This window comes from Rhyacophila brunnea, unplaced genomic scaffold, assembly GCF_057557595.1.
Source record: "Rhyacophila brunnea isolate RB1 unplaced genomic scaffold, BYU_Rbru_1.0 scaffold_4, whole genome shotgun sequence".
NCBI classification, from domain to species: Eukaryota; Metazoa; Arthropoda; class Insecta; order Trichoptera; family Rhyacophilidae; genus Rhyacophila; species Rhyacophila brunnea.
In genome coordinates, this window is record NW_028233068.1 from 16,140,083 (window position 1) to 16,160,377 (window position 20,295).

General features: G+C 33.0%; 1 protein-coding gene across 3 annotated transcripts in view; it reads right to left on the reverse strand.

Moving 5' to 3' along the window:
• Positions 1 to 14,403: 14,403 nt before the first annotated feature.
• The window catches only part of LOC147066978 (uncharacterized), an 81,530-nt gene continuing 75,638 nt past the window's right edge, over positions 14,404 to 20,295 (reverse strand). For all 3 annotated transcript variants that reach the window (XM_085954573.1, XM_085954572.1, XM_085954571.1), the window contains exon 18: positions 14,404 to 15,634. In XM_085954573.1, the coding sequence (XP_085810699.1) occupies positions 15,486 to 15,634 (149 nt within the window). In that variant the 3' untranslated portion in view covers positions 14,404 to 15,485. The remainder of the gene's footprint in view (positions 15,635 to 20,295) is intronic.

Consider the following 20,295-nt stretch of genomic DNA (forward strand, 5'->3'; position numbering starts at 1 on the left):
GTTTCGAAGAATAAATAAGGCAACGAGTGTCCCACCCGACCAATGACCAAACCTGCAAGTATAGCAAAATGCGAAGCAAGAAACACCTGTTTTCATAGAAGGCAATCCCACAAAAATGTAATTTCAACAAGATCCAACACTTAAACAAAATTACATTCCTCTTAATAGTTTTTTGCAAAAGAATTGTCATTTAACATATTATTTAACGTAGTGCTCAGTATCGATCTTATACATTATTAACTTTAATTCTGTCAAATATATTATGATAGATATATTTTGTAAAAAGTACTTTCTCTCTTTGGAAACCTGTTTTAGAATAACTAATTTATTGCCTTTCTTAGAAAACAAAGACTACATAGAATAATTACCGAAGTAAGTCTGAGGAACATTGTTACACCAAGAAGATCGTTGGTAAAAATGTCAGATGTCTCAAATGAAACTGCAATAAAAGCAGGCTTTTCCTATATTCAAGAAAGCCTGAATATTGACCATTGCATTCTATTAAGAGCTGCAACACACAAAACGAAGGATATTTCATGCTCCCTGTACTGGATGTTCGTAACAATAGATTTCACGACCATTCCATGATCACACTGGTAAAACAGTAGTCTACAATGCCTACTTCACAATCATATTTTTCCAGAAAATGTGAGAAAAAATATACACATGTCCAATTTTTTCGTTATCAAAAAGATTTTAATAGCTATATTTATTGATAAGCAAGCACCTACTTCTGTTTTTTTAATGTTTAAGAAATACCGAAAAACCATTACTTATTGAAATTTTCATTCGGTATTGCAATTCCTACAATACGAATTAAGAACGTTGACATAAAAGTATTGGATGTAGTTGCAAAAAAGTGTTCTCATATTAAGAAGTTAAAGTTCGAATTCTGTCCATTACTAAGCAATAAAGACAATATGATAAGACAAATGTTTTCAAAAGAAGTTTCAGTATATTTGAATAAGCAGCTACTCCTAGTTCTCATTTTTTTCCGACTATCAATCTGACAATAGTTCTAACTGATTATTAGTTGATGGAATTGGCTTTATCAATAGAACAGCCATGGAATTCATGACAATGATAGAATGGAGGGTGCATTGAATCTGGTCGTAGTGAATGGATTTTGCGTTCATTATTTTTATAAAGTTCCTTGAAATCAGTCAATGGCCGGTACCTCTATGTACCTTACACCACCATTATCTACGGCAGTGCTCCCCAACCGCCGGTCTGCAATTAGTTGTCCCACATTTTAAAATGCATGTCGCGAGTGGAGAACTACAAGGTTCTAAGTGTTTGTCCTTGGAGAAACAAAAGTAACAATGAGGCAGCTAAGAATACTACTTCATTGTTGGGTTTGTTTTTTCAAGGACGAACACTTAGAACCTTGTAGTATTCGGCTCGCGATGTGCCAAATATTTCAAGCAAATCCTGATTCAAAAAAAATAATCGCTTCATGGAAGGTGTTATTATATGCACAATTTATAAGCAAGAATAAGGAAAAATAATTGAATTAACTTTTGATGTCCCTTTGGTATTTTTTCTGCAATGTCAGTTTTACATGAAACAGAGAAATCGAATGGATGTTTAGTCTCTCTGCCACAACAATGAAGCCATGTTTATGAACTATTCTAGCAAAAATGCAGCAGCAGATTTTGCATTATTTTTTTAAAACTATTTTAAAAAATGTATTTACTGGTTTCTGATTATTTCAATTAACAACGGAGTTTCATGCTATTTTTTTTGTATTTGAAATTAGACTAATAATATGTCTGTTTTGTATAATTGTTAATTTTTCAAGACGTCAGTAGGTGAATAGCCAATCTTAAGTAGATTGAAAATGTCCCACAATATAGTCCAAAATTTGATGTAGATTCATATCCACTTATCAATGGTGAGGGGTAGAGGTAGGTTGTATATTGAGCTATACAGATGTTCCTTTATATGTCACAAGTGCCTTTACTTCAAAATTATTAAGTATTACGCTACCACATATCGTCTTTTTTGACAAAGCGATTTTCATAATATATATTTGTATGCCACATAACGCTTAGCATCAAAATGATGTCATCAATCATCCTACTCAGTTTTTGGACTGCACTTATTAATTCATATTTAGATGGTGAAATCCTATCCTGACTACTTCTACTATGAATTCAACAGCTATTACAAGTTATTTGCATGAACAATGCGAAGAAAAGGAAAAAGTTTTGCGAGGTGAGAAAGATGTTTCTTAAAAAAGAAACTTAATTAGAGCAAAGAAATATATAGCAACAGGAGACTGCAATAGCACAGTAAAGTGCAATACAAAAATATCAATTGATATATTTAGAACGTATTACTCTTTGGATTGGTCATTAAAAAATGCTTTCATATCACGGTAAGTTATTACAAAACTATCAGCATGCAAAAATACCAAGGAAGCTACATTTAGCAGAGAAAAAACAAGAGAGGACTGCCTTGCTGATAGAAATGGCGGTAATAAGACTGTCAGCCATATATTTAAAAAAATATATATATATTGATATGAGGCGTAGAGTTACAAAACCCGCTCTGGGCGATTTTTCAAAAAAAATAGTTATGAATGTACGCAGGAGCTCTTTCGTAAGACCTACCTTCTGTTCTGGGTGAGAGTTTTAAATCCCTCTCTGTTTCTTCAAAAAATCAAAATAAATATCGAGGAGACTGACTAAACCCGCTCTGAAAATAAATTTGTTCTGGTAAAACCCTCTCTGCGTAACCGGCCAATCAGACGCCGCGATTTAAATAATGACTCTTCACGAATCCTTTAATCTCCATACAAACCGTCAAACCGTTTTCTTGTGCGGGTCATAATTTTGCTTCAATTATTTTACTATTTTTTACTTTTAATAATGAATGTTTCAATAGTTATTGTGACGGAATCTCAACAAGAACAATCAAGGAAGCGTTTGAAAAATCCAGTTGCGTGGAAATGTAGCCTGTTACGCCAAAAAACGTATTTAAAAATTGACTATATTTTGCTGTATTGTTACGAATAACCCAGTGGTGGGTCATATTATTTTCTAGTTTTACGTGTATTTTTTTGTCGTCATCATCATTATTTGGTTTGAGTCAAAAATATAATTGAAGGAAAGCTATTTTCTGTCGGGGAAATGCTTTTTGTTTGATAATTTGTACTATACAAATGATAGATTTAGTAGGTTATATTACGTTAGGTAAGTTTTTTCATCTCCCCTGATAAAAAATAACATTCCTTATCATTATCTCCACGGGACAAGTTTTTTTCGTCATAAAATTGTATCATTCGTTAATATGAATGATAATGAATTTTAATTCAAATATGTTTATTAATTTGTAGATTAGCTTAGTTGTAATAACGATACATAGTTAACAATGCTGTGCTATCTTGTAGAAATACCGTTATTTTTATAATACGTTTTTGCAATAAATTTCAGAAATTCCACGTTTACTATTATTTGTTTACAAAAAGTATCAGGAACAACAGAAAATAGGTAATAAATATTTATGTGGGAAAATAAGTAAGCTAAGACTTCGCGACTTTTGTTTGTCGGATTTGGTTTTCTGAATTAAATGCTATAAAATATCTAATATAAGTAGATTATGAATAATATAGCTTTAAAATATTATCATTTTATTTTTACATTTAATAAATAGGTTGGTAGGTAATGGTGGGTTTTCCCACAGACATGGAATTTGGGGACACAGGTAATGCAGGGATTAGTTAGGTAAAGGCCGGTACTTAATTCGGCTGGGGTTTTTTTATTTATGCTATTGTTATTATTAAAAAATATGTTATTGTTATTTCAAATTATCTTATAATTACCTTTGAAGCATTTAATATTATCTTTTTGAATCGAAATATGGTCATTAATATTAAAATTATTAAGAATTATTAGGGCACTTATGTAATTATAAAAGATTAGTTACCTATTAAACAAATAATTTGCATGATATGTAGGTAATAACTAATTGTCTCCAGGAAAAGTAACATTTTTTGATAATGATTTTTTTTGTTTGTTATAGAATAAAAATAAGTACATGACATTAACATATTAAAATTAAATAGTTTCACAAAGGCAATTTGACATAGTAAAAAGTAGGTACTATTCAACTAAATAACTATTTTTTAAAATTTTAAAAATTTTGTTTTTAAGACAAGTACATACCACTATTTTTAAAAAATATTACATACCAATATAACAGCTAAATATGTAGGTGCAATGCGAAAAATATACAGCTCCCAGTAGGTGAGAATGGCTACAAAATATTTTCTAGACAAAGTAAATTCGAAAACATATTACATAATTAAAATAAATACGGACCGCTACTGAACTATCATCTCCTGTCGACAATGTACCACTGTGCGACAAACACCGCTCCTTTTAAAAAATTCCGCGTCGAACGCCGCTCTGTCAGGTAGAGACTGACAAAGACCGCTCTTGGGATAATTAAAATGCATTTATTTGAATAAATACAGCTTATACATTGGATTTGACATTTTATTATACTTTTCCGTATGTAACGGAAGAAATATAACATCTAAAATTACACTTAAATCATCATAATATGCCCAAAACAGTTTTTCGTCATTTACTCAAAACTCATAAAAGTCTCTAGAGCGGGTTTTGTAACTCTACGCCTCATATCAGCGATTGTAAAATAACACTCACTTTGAAACGTAAAATGGAAGAAATTGTTTTTTTTTACCATTTGTACAGTGTAACATACCTCGGACCGAAATCGCTGTCACACAATTGGACAGACACATCAGTGCCGGAGTTATATACATTTTTGACTGTCTCAATGCTGATGACTGAAGATGAAGAATAAGCGCACGTCGATAGAGGAGTATTAGACCGATCCTTACCTGCGTGCGGAAATTTTTGGAAAAATAATGGCTAGAGAACAATACCAGCTTATTTTACAAATGCTCCATTTGTCTGAACCTAGTATGACCGACTCAAATGATAGTTAAAATAAGATTGCTGTTAGAACATACAAGAACAATTTATAGGGAATCGATGATGCCGCACCAGAATATTTGCATATAGAAGTATAATGGTGTTTATAATTTTTAAACAGTTCATTCCATCAAAGAGACATTGTCTTGGAATTAAAATGTTTGTGATGTGTGACGTTATGACCGGATATATTATTGACTTATAATTTATTGTGGGGAAGGGACTGACATACAAGACAATGAAAATTACGGTATATCCAGTACGATAGTGACAACTCTATTGAAAGAATATATCGGGAAAGGTCACACCTTATGGTGATAACTGGTATTCGAGTCCGGCGCTCTTTAAATACCTCCACTCTCACAAAACGAATGTTTGCAGTAGTGAGAAAAAATCGTAAAGATATGCCGGAATTCAGCAACCTGAAAAGGGGAAGCACAATAGTCCACTATTGGCTCTCAAATAGCACGACAGGAGAGATGTGCGCATATGGTGTGCACAGACAATTCCACCGAAGAAAACCCGTTAATACAGGATAGGTACTCAGCTCGCAGATAACGAAGCCCATAACCTAAAGATACAAAGGAAACAAAGAAAAAAAACAAAACCAAAAAGTGCAAAACTTTGTACTAATGGCAATAAAAGAGAATACCAAAGAAGAACGTGCCGAAACACTCGCTGAGATAGCTACTTACACCAATCCAATCAGGACACACTACACCGAACAATTCCGTTAAGTTCTCAATAAACACTTCTCATCAGAAAAACATGACACCGACAAACAGCCAAACCCAGACCATTCTGTAGAGACTCCAGAAAACGGGTCCTAAGAAGAAAACCCAACAATACTGAAAGTCGCAACATTAATCTTCAATCAGAGCAAGACCATAGAACTGGCACAGTCAAACCCAGGCCCACAACAAAAATAAAGCCTCCAGACCTCCAAAAACACTGAAAAGGTAGAAACTGAAAAACAAACACCTTCTCAAATGAAGTCACCAGAACGAAGAAGAATCGAATCAGAAGAACACCTTCAAAACCGCAAAACAGAACTCATCAGAATGTGCGGGAAAACGATGTGGAAGAAAAACGAAAACAATATGGATGTACGTGAAAAGGATGCGGAAGAAAATCGCGCAAAGGAAAAACCGAAGAATGTCGCTGAACTTAAACCTATAACAACAACACCCTTGCAATTTGGAGGCATCAACCTCTCCCGGCCCACTTCAAGAACCAGGGAAAAAAAAAATTTTGCACACGTAAATTCAACGAAACCTACACCACAGACAAAATCCCAGAGATGAACGGGATGATGCGAACGCAGATGCACCCCATAATCTAGGAATATCTAAAGTCAAAGCCATGTGCACATACTAACCACCCTCGACGATGCATCATTCGGACTGACAGGAAAAATTAACAATAGAACTGGCGAAAACAAAACTTGTTAAACCAAAATGTGTTATAGACTATAATAAAAATATGGGCACGGTAGACAAATCCAACATGAGACTCGGCAACTTGTCACGTATGAGAAAGTCGATCAAGCGGTATAAAATGTGGTCGCATTCCACATCATCAACTTGCATTTATTAAATGCGTTTTAGTTACATAAATTTATTAACTGTGACAAAACAACATTGGGCGAAATTCAACTCGTTGCAAAAAAACAACTAGTGGAAAAATATTGTGTCAAAATTTCAAATTCATCCCTGCCCAAACCGACAACGTCAATTAGTGATAATCCCGTACGATTATTGTCCAAAAGTGTAATGCGACATTATACCACCGCAAACTGTGAAAGACGACATTATTACACACAGATTCATTTGCGCGGGTCGAGTCGCACTACTGCATGAAACCCACACGAGTACATAGATGGCGCTCTCAATGTGTATAAACTGTATGTGCATATATCTGCACGTCGGAGAACAAGCCAGCCGCCAGTATGTATAGAAGACTCTTCAATACAAAACTTAACATATTTTTTAAACCGAACAAGATGAGCAGCCAGCTAAAATGGTATTGTTACAACAGCATGATGTTGAAAAGAGGATGTATCAACTGGAGAAAGAGCGAGATACAGTATTGGCCGCGACGTCAGCACATTGAAATGAGCTGTTTTGATTTACAGGCAGTTCTTTCGACCAACAGGTAATATATCATGTCGTTATATAATTTCACCGTTTTGAATGTAATTAAAAAAAAATTGGGTCCTGCTATACATGGCTTGAAGGAATAGCCAATAGAGGGGAGAATTGACATCGGTAGCTGCATTTATTTATATTTAAAAAAATATTGTATTAGTGAAGACAATTATGTTATACAGCGACAACTGCGTGGCGCAGAACAAGAACTCTTCTCGCCACAACCATCATCCTGAAAGGACCCCTCGACAGCAATGGCTATTGCCGATAAACATGGCCGACTTTCCCTGGAGGGTAATCAACACCGCGATATATCCGTTAAATACAGCTGCGTCCTACATACTTTTATTGTTCGCGATACAGCCAGCCACGCCACACATACAGCCCGCGAAGCTGAATATACCTACCGCCAGCCATGCCGCATCTCACAGTCAACCAAGTCGCAATACCTACAGCTTGCCTTGACTTGAATACTTGGAATAATCTTGTAACCTATCGCTGAAATAAACCTGTCACCATAACGCGTGTTTCTGTTAGCCCCCCGCCCGCTTCTTGGCCCTGTCATTGCCACGGTCTGCAATTTCCACCTAAGAGCGAAGAAGGCCGGTAACAACCTGTTTTTGTGTTATTAATCTTTTGTTAGTTGTACATTTTTATTACTAAAATAGCCTCATGGGTTTCCAATATATAATTATTATGTCAGATAGAACATTTTGATTTTTTTTAACTTGTTTCCTTATAAGAAGTATGACAAGCCTCAATGTGCTTGAATTGTTGGGTTCAATAAAGAACCACATAAAATGTTTCCTTATAGAACTATGAACATGTAGAAGGCAAAGAAATTCCAAATGGAATTATTTGCTTTTTTTAATTGTATTATGGCGATATTACATATTACAAATCGAATTAATAGGCATTTCCATGTAGGTATCAAGTTATAGCTAACTTTGTAGATCAATGACCGTGACAATAATCTTTGTATATCTGTTCTCACTTAGTTAGTTAATAGCCTAATTATTACATAATAATTATAAGTTGATAAAATAATAATCAGTACGTCATGATTGATAAAAAGAGAATTATTCGATTTGCAATTCGATTGTAAGTTTTCGACCGAAGCACATCGCTCTGTGCTGTGATTCGCATTACTGTAACAATCGTACACCTGTACTTACGCAATTTAAATAAACTCACACCCTTCATAATCACGACAACGACTTCTCATCCCTCCTCGTCACAACACCATTGGCCCTCACATCGACGACCCCTACAGTATTATGTAGCTGTCATGATTTTGTATCAAATGGCATCATAAACTCGAAACAGCAAAATTCTGAGTTGTTTCCTTATCTAGGGTATCGATATGTCACCCATGTTTCCTCGTTTCAATTCATCATCGTTCAGAAGAAATAGACATTTCAAGAAGCACCTTAAAGCGAATTCTCGCGAAAGATCTGGATCTACTTGCTAACAAGATCCAACTGACCCAAGAACTCAAACCAGCTAACCATTTTAAGTGAAGAAAATTTTTTAATTGGTTGATAAAACATCAGCTAGTGAATGACAATTTTGCTAAGACAATCAACTTTAGTGATGAGGCACAAAGCACATATCGTCGTTGCACACAAAAAACCTCCGATGTGCAAAAATCTTGTTTTGAGATAAAGATAAAAAACAGTTTTAAAAAATCAAGAGAATGATTTTTAATTTAATAGTACTGCAGTTTATCGGAGTAATATTAATTACACTATTTCAGTTGTTAAAATGATCGATAATGTTCATCAGTTTTACAATAAAAGAAATAACATGTTTACACTGTCACAGGTGTTGCACAATTTTGGCACATTGGATTATGCGTTGTCATCGTTGTACAACATTTTATACCATAACTTTATAAGAAGAATCAATGAGAAAATTGAAAAAAGCCATACTATTTTTTAAATTGTATTATTACATTATCCTTATTTATTCGATAATTTGGAAAGGCTCATTGTTAGCGGACATATCGAGGGTCGATACGGGAGAGGAAAGTCGCCAACAAGATGGTCAGACCAAGTGTAGGACACTACGCGGCTTTCAATACCTTCAACTATGCAAAGCGCAGGGATCGCTGAAGGGATATTACTAGGACATTTCCAAAGAGTCACGATCTTAAACAATGAGGGATACGAAAACGAAGAATGTATTACCTATTCAAAAGTATTGCTCTCGTTGCTAAAATTGAATAGATACTGAAAGAAAAATTGAAAATGTGAATTTTAATATTAAAAGAAAAAATCTAATATTAACGGAATACTGGAAGTTATCTATTTTTTCTTATCTGGCTTATATTTTAGAGTGTCATAAAAAATGTGATGGTTTCTATCAATTACATTCTTCAACTCTTGAAGGTGCTTATATTTTGATTCAGATATGAATAGAGGCTCAGTATACAATGCAGGTGACTCAACAATTGGACATAATTTGCGTCTTTGAGATAAAGTTAGACACTCTTCAGAGTAATTGAGTTTAAATAAAATATCTCCACTCGGTAGATATTTTAAGCCACGAATGTCAACAACTGCTGGATCACCAACTTTCATTGCTGGGCGAAGTGAAGATAGATTTGTTTATAAATCGTCATATTTTTTGAAACAATCGTAATGTGTAGAATTTACTTTGTATGGCTGACTAGGCCGAGCTAAATGCATGGTCGCAATGTAATCGGAAGGTGAGAAAATTGGCGGCTTAAAATAATGTTCTAAAGTTGAATGCACAGCGTCTGCCTCCATTATAGTGTGCCCTTTTTCTAGATACAACTATTCTATCACTTTATTGTGGGATTTTGCGAAATCGCTCAATGCACTCCCAAGAACATTGTTCCTATTTTGATAGTTACAACCATCCGACATCATTACAATTTCTTCGTATTCGTTGGACAATTTCCTTAAATAGTCAATAATGCAAGATGTGAATTTGTTTCATTACCATCTGCTTCATGCCAAGCATAAAGAATTACATCTGCATCATTTAACTGATAGATGGTAAAGTTGTGAAGTTGAAATATGCGGATTGCAATTTGGATGGTTGAAATATCGATACCCTAGTTCTATAGGGAAACAAGTCAAAATTTCAAGGTTTTGAGTTAATAATGCCATTCAATGTAGAACGGTTCTATCTTCATAATTCAATAAAAAAAAATCAAAAAATCTATTCAACGGGTCAAAAACTCAAAAAACCGTTTTTGGGATAAATCATTAATTCAAATATTAACGGGAATGTCTGAGTTAATTATTTATTAAACTGTAACATTTCATTTTGCATTGCTAAGTTCATTTGAACTAAATAAAAAATAAATGCATTTACTTCAAAAATCAAGGCTTTAACATCGAAATGAAAATTTGTTCAAAATTTTCAAAAGCCATTATCTTGGAACAAGGTATTTTGAGTTATTTCCCTATAGAACTAGGGTATCGATATGCGAAATATTTGTAATATGCGGATGACGCTAATATCTTCGGACATAGCAAAACACTTTGCAAATCCATGGTGATAAACATTCTTTTGCTGTTGGCACATTCGTTGGCTTGACCTTTGGCAATACGACGTTCTTCCTTTTTCTTTATGTGTAATTCATAAACTTCTTCGTTTACATTGCCGAGCTTGAATCCGAAACATAAATTACACTGGTCTTTTCTAGGCCTGTGGATTGAAATTTTTTCTTCATGTAGTATTTTACTAAAAACATTTCAATTAACGGCGTCAAGATTATTTTCTAAACACCATTCTTTATATATGTTATGCATATGCAGAATGGATATAAAATTTGACTCCACATACTTTCTATTGGAAGAAGCTCTACAATAGTGGCTGGGTACTAAAGGTATGAGATTGAGCCATTTCCTGACGTCATTGAGTTTATTTTGTCGATGTCCCTTGGTAAATGTTACTTCATAATACACTGCTTGGAGTACTGTTTTCTATATAGCTATTTGGAAGACGTATTATATCATTATGTTTTGTCCATTGTTTATAAATATCTTCTTTTATGCCAAGTGTGTTAAGGAAAAAAATCCGACACACTTTGTATATTTCTTCTTTTTCGTTTGGAAGGTAATTGTTGTGCCCATCCTGTTTGTTTTGCACAAGGATGATGACGTACCCTTCGTTTTTTTTATATTTCGAGTGCATACAAGACCTTGGACATACGACTTTTTCTCGGGCCATGATTTAATAGCCCAAAAGAATTTAAATATTTTTTTACGCTGTTCGTCAGAAATATTTCCGCAAAGTAAAGAATATTTACTTTTAGGTGTGGTCATAATACGACCACAACGGCCCACAAGCCTTCTTCACGGTATATCTTCTGTTTTTTTCCCTTCTACAACTTTCTGTCCGGTATACGATTTTCTGAGAAGTCTTTTCGTTTGGTTTTTTTTTTACTTTTAATGTCCAAATTAAGCATTAAAACAAAAAGAAGGACGACGAAATTGATGAATAATACATGTAAATCAAAAAAATAACTTACTTCAAAGTATCTCATCAAGTGGTATAAAATAATATCTAGAATAACAGCTTATTTATATCACGAATAACACACATTTAGCAACTGATAGTTTACCGGCGCAATGTTAGCGTATAACTCATTAGCTCCGATGTGCCGAGTGCGTGCACAACAATACCTCCAATGTGATAAGTCAGCACATCGGAGATTTATCCACTTTTAAATATGAGACCCATCACATTAAAGGTTTAGTTTTTCGAAAATAACTTTAAACCAAAAAGTGATATCACATTGGAGGTTCTTGTCAACGATGCAGAAAAAATCGTAGAATACTTTTGCATCAAAAACCAATTTTCGTAAAAATGGCACATTGGAGGTTTTTTTTGTGCAACGACGATATTCAACTTAATGGCTACATAAAACGTATAAAAAATATCCATCTCTCGGTTACAGAGCTCTCCAATCGGTCATATTGTTGACAACCAATCTGTGTGAGAATACCTTTCTAGTCTTGTCAGTGTTAAAAACCAAACAGAAACCGAATGGACGTCAATGCAGTGCATCAGACACAATGCTGCAGATAAAGTTATCAAATAAACAGCAGATTTCCCACTTACAAAAACTCAATTCATTCGCATTTATTATTATTATGTACATAATGATATTGTTGGAACTGTGATTTATGACTAATTATCATTTAAAAATAGTGATTGACACAAACTTGTTAAATTTAACAGAAAAATGACAAATGTTCAATGCACGTGTTTAATATGGAATTTTATTTATGGCACTGTTCTCATTTTCCTTTCTTATTTCAACACGAAATGCTTTCAAATATCGGGTGAGGTGTGGCCTAAAAGTAATAAAAGTATTCAGAACACCAAACACATACACGTATAAGCAAACAAAATTTATCAACAATCATTTAATTATTCACGTTAGAATAATATTTATCTTGAGATTATCAGTACATAAGATACATCAGTGACACGGAAAATAATTTTCAACTATAGGCGCGACGAAGTTTTGGACTCGCTACCATTCGGAGAGAGAACGTTGAGTTGGAAGTCCGTCAATTTGTTACGTGATGGCGACGGGCGTATTAATTCTTAAATCGTATAAAGATTTCTAAAAACGTTACCCATTTACTTTAAAAAGAAAACATGTTAATGAATATATTATTATTGTTACTGATAGAACAATAAACAAAACATTAAATGGACACATGTTGGATTTATATGACAAATTATATTTCGTTTGATATGCATCATTTGCACCCGCGACCCGCAATCCACGCATCGCCTAGCCACGATCTTTTTAGACCGTGCCTCAACTGAGGTATAGCCTTAAAGATAAAATGTGATCGGGTAATCTAATCAAAGTATAAAAATACAGTCTTAAAGTATAAAAGATTTAAAATAATACATAATATGTTCATGTAAGTTGAAACATATTCATAGTCCAAATGATTTTGGATTTGTTCCTGAAGTATGTACATATATGGAAATATGGATTTTTAACATAAAAGATTACTTCAATTACAATTACATAGTTTGAATTAAAATAAAACTTAATGTGTATGTACTAGTACTTATTCAATATATAATTATAGGTACTTAAATAATAATCATGAGTGATCCATCAAACTGTATTACAAGTTTATACTAACATTATTTATTGAAGATATGGAAAATAATAAAATGAAATTCTAAGAAAATTCTGTTCAAAAATAAGTACATTTATTGTGTTTTATTTTAATTCATACAATCTCTTCATTAAGGGCCCACATCCGCCACGTAGGTAAAAATGGAGTTTTTATGGTATTTTCAGAGTATAAGCCTGGACATTCCTTAAACGTAATCTATTTAAATAATTTTGAAGCCTTATTATCCTTTATATTTATTTTAAACATTTGATGACTGCATAAAGTATTTTTATTACATAAAATAGTATTCTTTTAAACCTCTCGATCTAATGTTTTAGAATATAGTCATATTTCAGTATATCCATGTGCGCAGTAGTGGTGTTAAAGATTTTTTAGATTCATTAATTTTTAAACGCATTTATAAAACCATTAGTAAAATTTATGTTGAAATTATTGTTGTGAAATATTTACGATAAAAAATTATATTTATCATCTCTGTGATCCCAAATTTGACAAGAATTAGGCATTTTATTATTCAAAAAATAAGCACGATAACACATTTGAAGATAATTCTAAAGATACTGATTATAAGCTATGTCTTTGACCATTCAAATGTGATAAAACATTTTACGAATAATGATTGTTTTATAATAATTATTGACCTAAGAATAAGGTAATATTTTTTTGAAATACGCCATTTCTATTGGCATTTCCCATTGGTTAAGCTACAACATACGGCCGTAGCCATAAATTGACAAACGATAACTGAAGTAGGGAGTAAGATCATGTTATCGTTTTTTTCGGATAGGTATATTCTAAAACATTAGATCGAGAGGTTTAAAAGAATGCTATTTTATGTAATAAAAATACTTTTTGCAGTTATCAAATGTTTAAAATAAATATAAAGGATAATAAAGCTTCAAAATTATATAAATAGATTATCTACAACGTTTAAGGAATGTCCAGGCTTATGCTCTGAAAATACCTAAAAAACTCCATTTCGACCAACGTGGCGGCGCACATGGGCCGTTAAAAGAATTGCAATTAGCATGTGTCCAAAGATACAGCAAAATATTTCACCCAAAATTGGATGATCTTTATTAACCACTTCCCAGTTATATTTTGGTGAGAAAGAGTGTCTAAAAATTGTCAGATATTTTTTTAAACATTTTATAAACAATTTATTAAAAATTTTATTCTTATGTTTGCTTTACTTTTTTTCACATTAAATTAACACTTTTTTACAATATTTAAAATTTTATGAAAAATGTCAAATTTTCTTTTAACGTTTTATTATAAATTGTTTACATGTTTTTTTTACTTTTTATCACAACAGATATGTAGGTTTATGTTTTAAATTTTACGGAAATAATAAAGTCTTTTTGGTATGGTAAATTTTGAAAAATTCAATACACAACCCTACATCACAATCTCGTCCCATTCCGTATTCGTTTGTCGTTTTCATTCATATGTGAGCAGCATACTTTGCATGTCTAGTAGGCCTTTCTTTATTCGCCGTAGATGGTTGGTAACTAAAATGAAGCTAATAAGTATAAATAATATATACTTATTTTTGACGAACTTACTTCTAAAATGTGCTCAAAAATAACAAAAGTAACTAAATTCAAATTACAATAACATGTGACATACCTAACACAAAAATAACTATGAATGGAACAATGAAGTCATTGACTAATCAGGCCCGCTCTGCCCGGCAGTAAATAAAGCTTTTATTATGTCATATGGCTCATATATCACTCAAATACCAGTCAAAACAAATAATAAACTGTGTGACAAGTTGAAATACGATCTTCCCGAATGTAGCTCGTGATAAACATTCCTGTCAAGTTGTTAAAAAAAACGCCCGAGTCAGACTCGGGCTAGTCAGTGTGCGAAGAAAACGTGTGCCCGAGTCACACTCGGGATACACAGTCAAATGGTTAAGTAGCTGATATGGACACCGCAAAGTTGCAGAATCAAGAACAGCACAATTGGCCATAAATTCAACACAGATAAATCAGTTATCGCAGCAACTCTGTGACAAGTCTCAAATGGAAATTGATCATTTATTAAAAAATAGTGTAGGTATATTAAAACTTTTCTGCAAATTCAGGAAATGTCAAAATGATTTTCAATCGCTCACAATGTTTAAAAAATATGTCATGAATAACCAAATCTGAAACGTGTTGTCATAAAATATAATCACATCCTAGACGATCTGAAAGTCTGCGGGCAGGAACAAGTCTTTATTTTTTCTGATTCCACATACTGGGTGAGACGGTGATATGGTAAAAGCCGTTCTCGATGAACTCCACCGAATCGAACTCTATGCAGCTTTCCGTTTTGAAAATGTCATCAGCACAGCTTGTGTATTTATTTGGGTCCTTGGCAAAATCTGCAGAAAAGAAATTGTTATTATAGCAAAACCAGTGTATTAAAACATAAAGACAGTATAAAATGTCTAATTAAAAATAATTGTGTAAAACATGTTATTCTATTTTAGTAAAAAAAAAAAATATTTTTATTGAATACCTCAGTGTAAGATTCTTGTACACATAACACGTCGAATCATTAAAAAAAAAAAAACTAAGCTGTGTTAACTTTTAGAGTGAGATAGAGTACATCAACTACATATTGAGAATTGAGATGCAAGATACGGCTGGTTTGAAGAATAATTACATCACAGCCGCCGCCTTTATTTAAAGAACCCCACGAGTTGTCAAATATCAAGTGACTAGTAGTAACGTAATATTTGTTTTATTACATGCTGCAATGACATGAGTAATAAAATTGTAGGTTATGTTCTGTTTGATGTTTCAATCAAAATTTCAACCATTCATAGGTTCGGGTGGAAAAAAACATAAATATGCCAATAAATAAACACCTAAATTTGACCGAATATACGTATTTCACATGCATGTCTACCAACATAGATTTTCACCATATCATGAATTTACCAAATATTGTAGAAAAGATATTTCCTCCACGCTGTCTGTACCACCTAGAAATTGCAGCCCACAGCTCACAACAGCAAATTCCATGACGGTCACTAATAAAAGTATCAATCTCAGTGGTATTGATATTTTTATTTGAAAAGAAAATATTATCTTTTCTCGTGGGCGGATGTAAAAATAAAAAAGGAAAATAAAGAATTTGATTTCAGACACAATATTTTTCAAGAACTTCAAAGAAAACAATTTTATCAGTAGGTATTACCTTGATAGGATACATGGAACTAGGTAATTATATCCTACTGTTACTCTCAGATGATTCAATGTTTCTTTCTTATCCAAAATTTCCATTGCTATGGTATAACTTCACTACAACCTAACCCAGCGATGGCAAATACGTGGCACGCATGCCCAACTTGGCACGCTAAAAGTTTTCGACGGCACGCCAAAAAAATAAATTCCTTTTATTTTTTAAAAAACCTCAAACAAAAATTAGTGTTATTTTAGGTGTATCATTTTTTATACTTTCAATAAACAATATAAATACCAATGTACCTGATTGGTTTTTTTTTATATTCAATAAATATCATTTAGATTATGTCATGTACAACATCGGCTTATTTTGGCACACCGATCAAATCCTATTTGCCATCCCTGACCTAAGCTAAACTATATGAAAATAAAATAATAAATTATTTGGAGGAAATATCTATCCTTTGCCATTTAATATCCTAAAGTTAGCCGGCGAAGCGCTGAAACCTAGAGACATCCACAACATAATTATCATAGACTAGGAGGGCAATTTTTGAATGAAGCAATTTTGCATGAAAAATATTATTTCTGCTTAGATTTATGCAAACGCTACTAAAAGTCGCGGATGCTTTTGAGTTTCACATGCTTCCCCGATAGAGGCTTGGTTTTTAAATATTATCGTCGGAAGTGTTATTTTGTATTTATATTCGTATTAAAGTATTTATTGTTATTTTGTGATATAGGTACAGTCCTAGAAACTTATCTAAAGAATGGTCGAAAATCAAACTATGAACTAGCACATGGCCACCATTTTGAAAACATCATTCGAATGTCAGATTCTCTCCAGCTGCGAGTCTTGATTGGGTAGTTTCCGACGGTGACTCCCCCATCCATTCTTTAGATAAGTTAGGTCTGTACATACATATTTTATTAATATTAGGTTTGTAAAATATATCGGGAGTTCTGTTTACATTCTAGTATTTGTCATTGTAATATCAATAAGAGGTACTTATAAGTAGGGCCCGGATTTATATGCTAGTGCATGTTTTGTTAGGGTGTATGCACAGCTATGAGTAGCACAGAAATCTGTTTTGAAAGACACAGAATCCAAAAATAAAATTTTATTGTGCATATAAATGCATATTTGAGACGTTAGAGCATATTTGAGACATTAGTGCATATTTCATAAATAAATGCATATTTTAGAGCTTTTGAATGTATAAGTTTTGTTTTTTTTAATTATTTTATCGAAATATAACTAAGTTAAGAAGGAAGATAGTTTAGATGCACTTGCATTTTTAATGCCATCTCCGAGCTGTGGATTTATCAGTGGAAAAAGTGAAGTCAACTCGGGCACAATTATTTAAAGTTTGCCCAAGTGGACGTTGAGAGGTAGTTTTCCGCATTTAAACAAAATACTGACAGTTACCTATGCGGAAAAATTTAATGCCAGAGCATATAATATTGAAAAAAATAATGTGCAAAATGGGCAAAAAACAGAAAATAGTATTTAGGAATACTTAAGTGTGTCGTTTTTGTTTTTTAAGTTATGTTTGGTTTACATTGCATTTATTATTCAATTAAAAAACTATTTTGAAAATTGTAATTGATTAACTTTATATTCTTTATTTGTGTTTTTCGTTCTGATATCGTATTATGTTGAAAAATTATTAACTAGTTATTCGATTTTTTGTCAGTAATATTGGGTAAAGTGGGTATTTACAATTTTTTCCCACAAAAAATGACAATTTTTAACTGCATATTTCTTCGGTTTTAGTGCATATTTTATTGATTTTAAGTGCATACGTGCATGCATATAACCATGTTTTTTGTTGCATACAAATCCGGGCCCTACTTATAAGGTAAATATATGACGTAAGTAGCTTCATTAAGGATAAATCGAGTGCTTAAAGTCAGACAACGTTATCTACAAAAAAGTGTTTTTTTCTTTTTTTGAGATAACGTTATTTTACATTTACGGCTACATGATAGTCAAACAACGTTATGTCAATCTTTTCTAATTTCTTATTAAATCGTCAGTAAAGTTTAACGCTAATTACATAAGTTACCCTTGTTTTCATATTTTTTAAAAACTATCCCTATAAATTTTAACATCATCATAAGAGAGATAAATGTACAATACACAATCTAATATATAAAAATTAATATTTGTGTGTTTGTTTGTTCGTATTTAATGCGCAGCCATACCGTTCATCCGATTGCAATAAAACTTTGTAAACTTATTGCTTGCACTTGCGGGAAGAGTATAGGCTATACTAATATATAAAAATGAATGTCTGTCTGTCTGTATGTCTGTCTGTCTGTGTGTCTGTCCCGTATGCGTTCCTATACCATTTATCCGATTGCAATGAAATTTTGGTAAGTGGTTGCATGCACACCCATGAAGGTTTCTGAATTAGAAAAATCATCATCTTCTTCTTCTTCTTCTTCATTATATTTTCTTTTATTCGTATGGTTCCTATACCATTCATCCGATTGCAATGAAATTTTGGTAAGTGGTTATATGTACACCCATGAAGGTTTCTAAATTAGAAAAATCATCATCTTCTTCTTCTTCTTCATTCTATCTTCTTTTATTCGTATGGTCCCTATACCATTCATCCGATTGCAATGAAACCTTCGTCAGTTGTTGTGGTAACACCCGCAATGGTTTTTGAATTAGTACAACCATCTTCTTCTTCTTCTTCTATTCTATATTCTTCTATTCGTATGCGTTCCTATTCCATTCATCCGATTGCAATCAAATTTTCGTCAGTAATTGTGCCAACACCCGCGAAGGCTTCTGAATTAGTACAACCATCTTCTTCTTCTTCTTTTTCTTCTTCTTCTTCTTCTTCATTCTATCTTCTTTTATTCGTATGGTCCCTATACCATTCATCCGATTGCGATAAAACCTTCGTCAGTTGTTGTGGTAACACCCGCAATGGTTTTTGAATTAGTATAACTATCTTCTTCTTCTTCTTCTATTCGTATGCGTTTCTATTCCATTCATCCGATTGCAATAAAATTTTCGTCAGTAATTGTGTCAACACCCGCGAAGGTTTCTGAATTAGTACAACCATCTTCTTCTTTTATTCTATCTTCTATTCGTATGCGTTCCTATACCATTCATCCGATTGCAATGAAATTTTGATCAAGTGTTGTGCTCACGCCGCAAAGGTTTCTGAATTGTTACAACTATTTTCTTTTTCTTCTATTCTATCTTCTTCTATTTGTATGCGTTCTTATATCATTCACCCGATTGCGATGAAATTTTGACCAGTTGTTGTGAGTACGCCCGCAAAGAGTTCTGAATTAGTACAACTATCTTTTTCTTCTTCTTCTATTCGTATGCGTTCCTATACCATTCATCCGATTGCAATGAAAATTTGATTAAGTGTTGTGTTCACGCCCGCAAAGGTTTCTGAATTGATACAACCATTTTCTTCTTCTTTTTCTTCTATTCTATCTTCTTCTATTAGTATGCGTTCTTATACCATTCATCTAATTGCGATTAAATTTTGACCAGTTGTTGTGCGCAAGCCCGCAAAGGTTTTTGAATTAGTACAATAATCTTTTTCTTCTTCTATTTGTATGCGTTCTTATGCCATTCATCCGATTGTGATGAAATTTTGACCAGTTGTTGTGCGCACGCCCGCGAAGGTTTTTGAATTAGTACAACTATCTTCTTCTTCTTCTATTCGTATGCGTTCCTATACCATTAATCCGAATTCAATGAAACTTTGGTGAGTTGTCATGCGCGTGCCCACGAAGATTTCTGATTTAGAAAATCATCTTCTTCTACTATTCGTATGCGTTCCTATACCATTCATCCGATTGCGATGAAACTTTT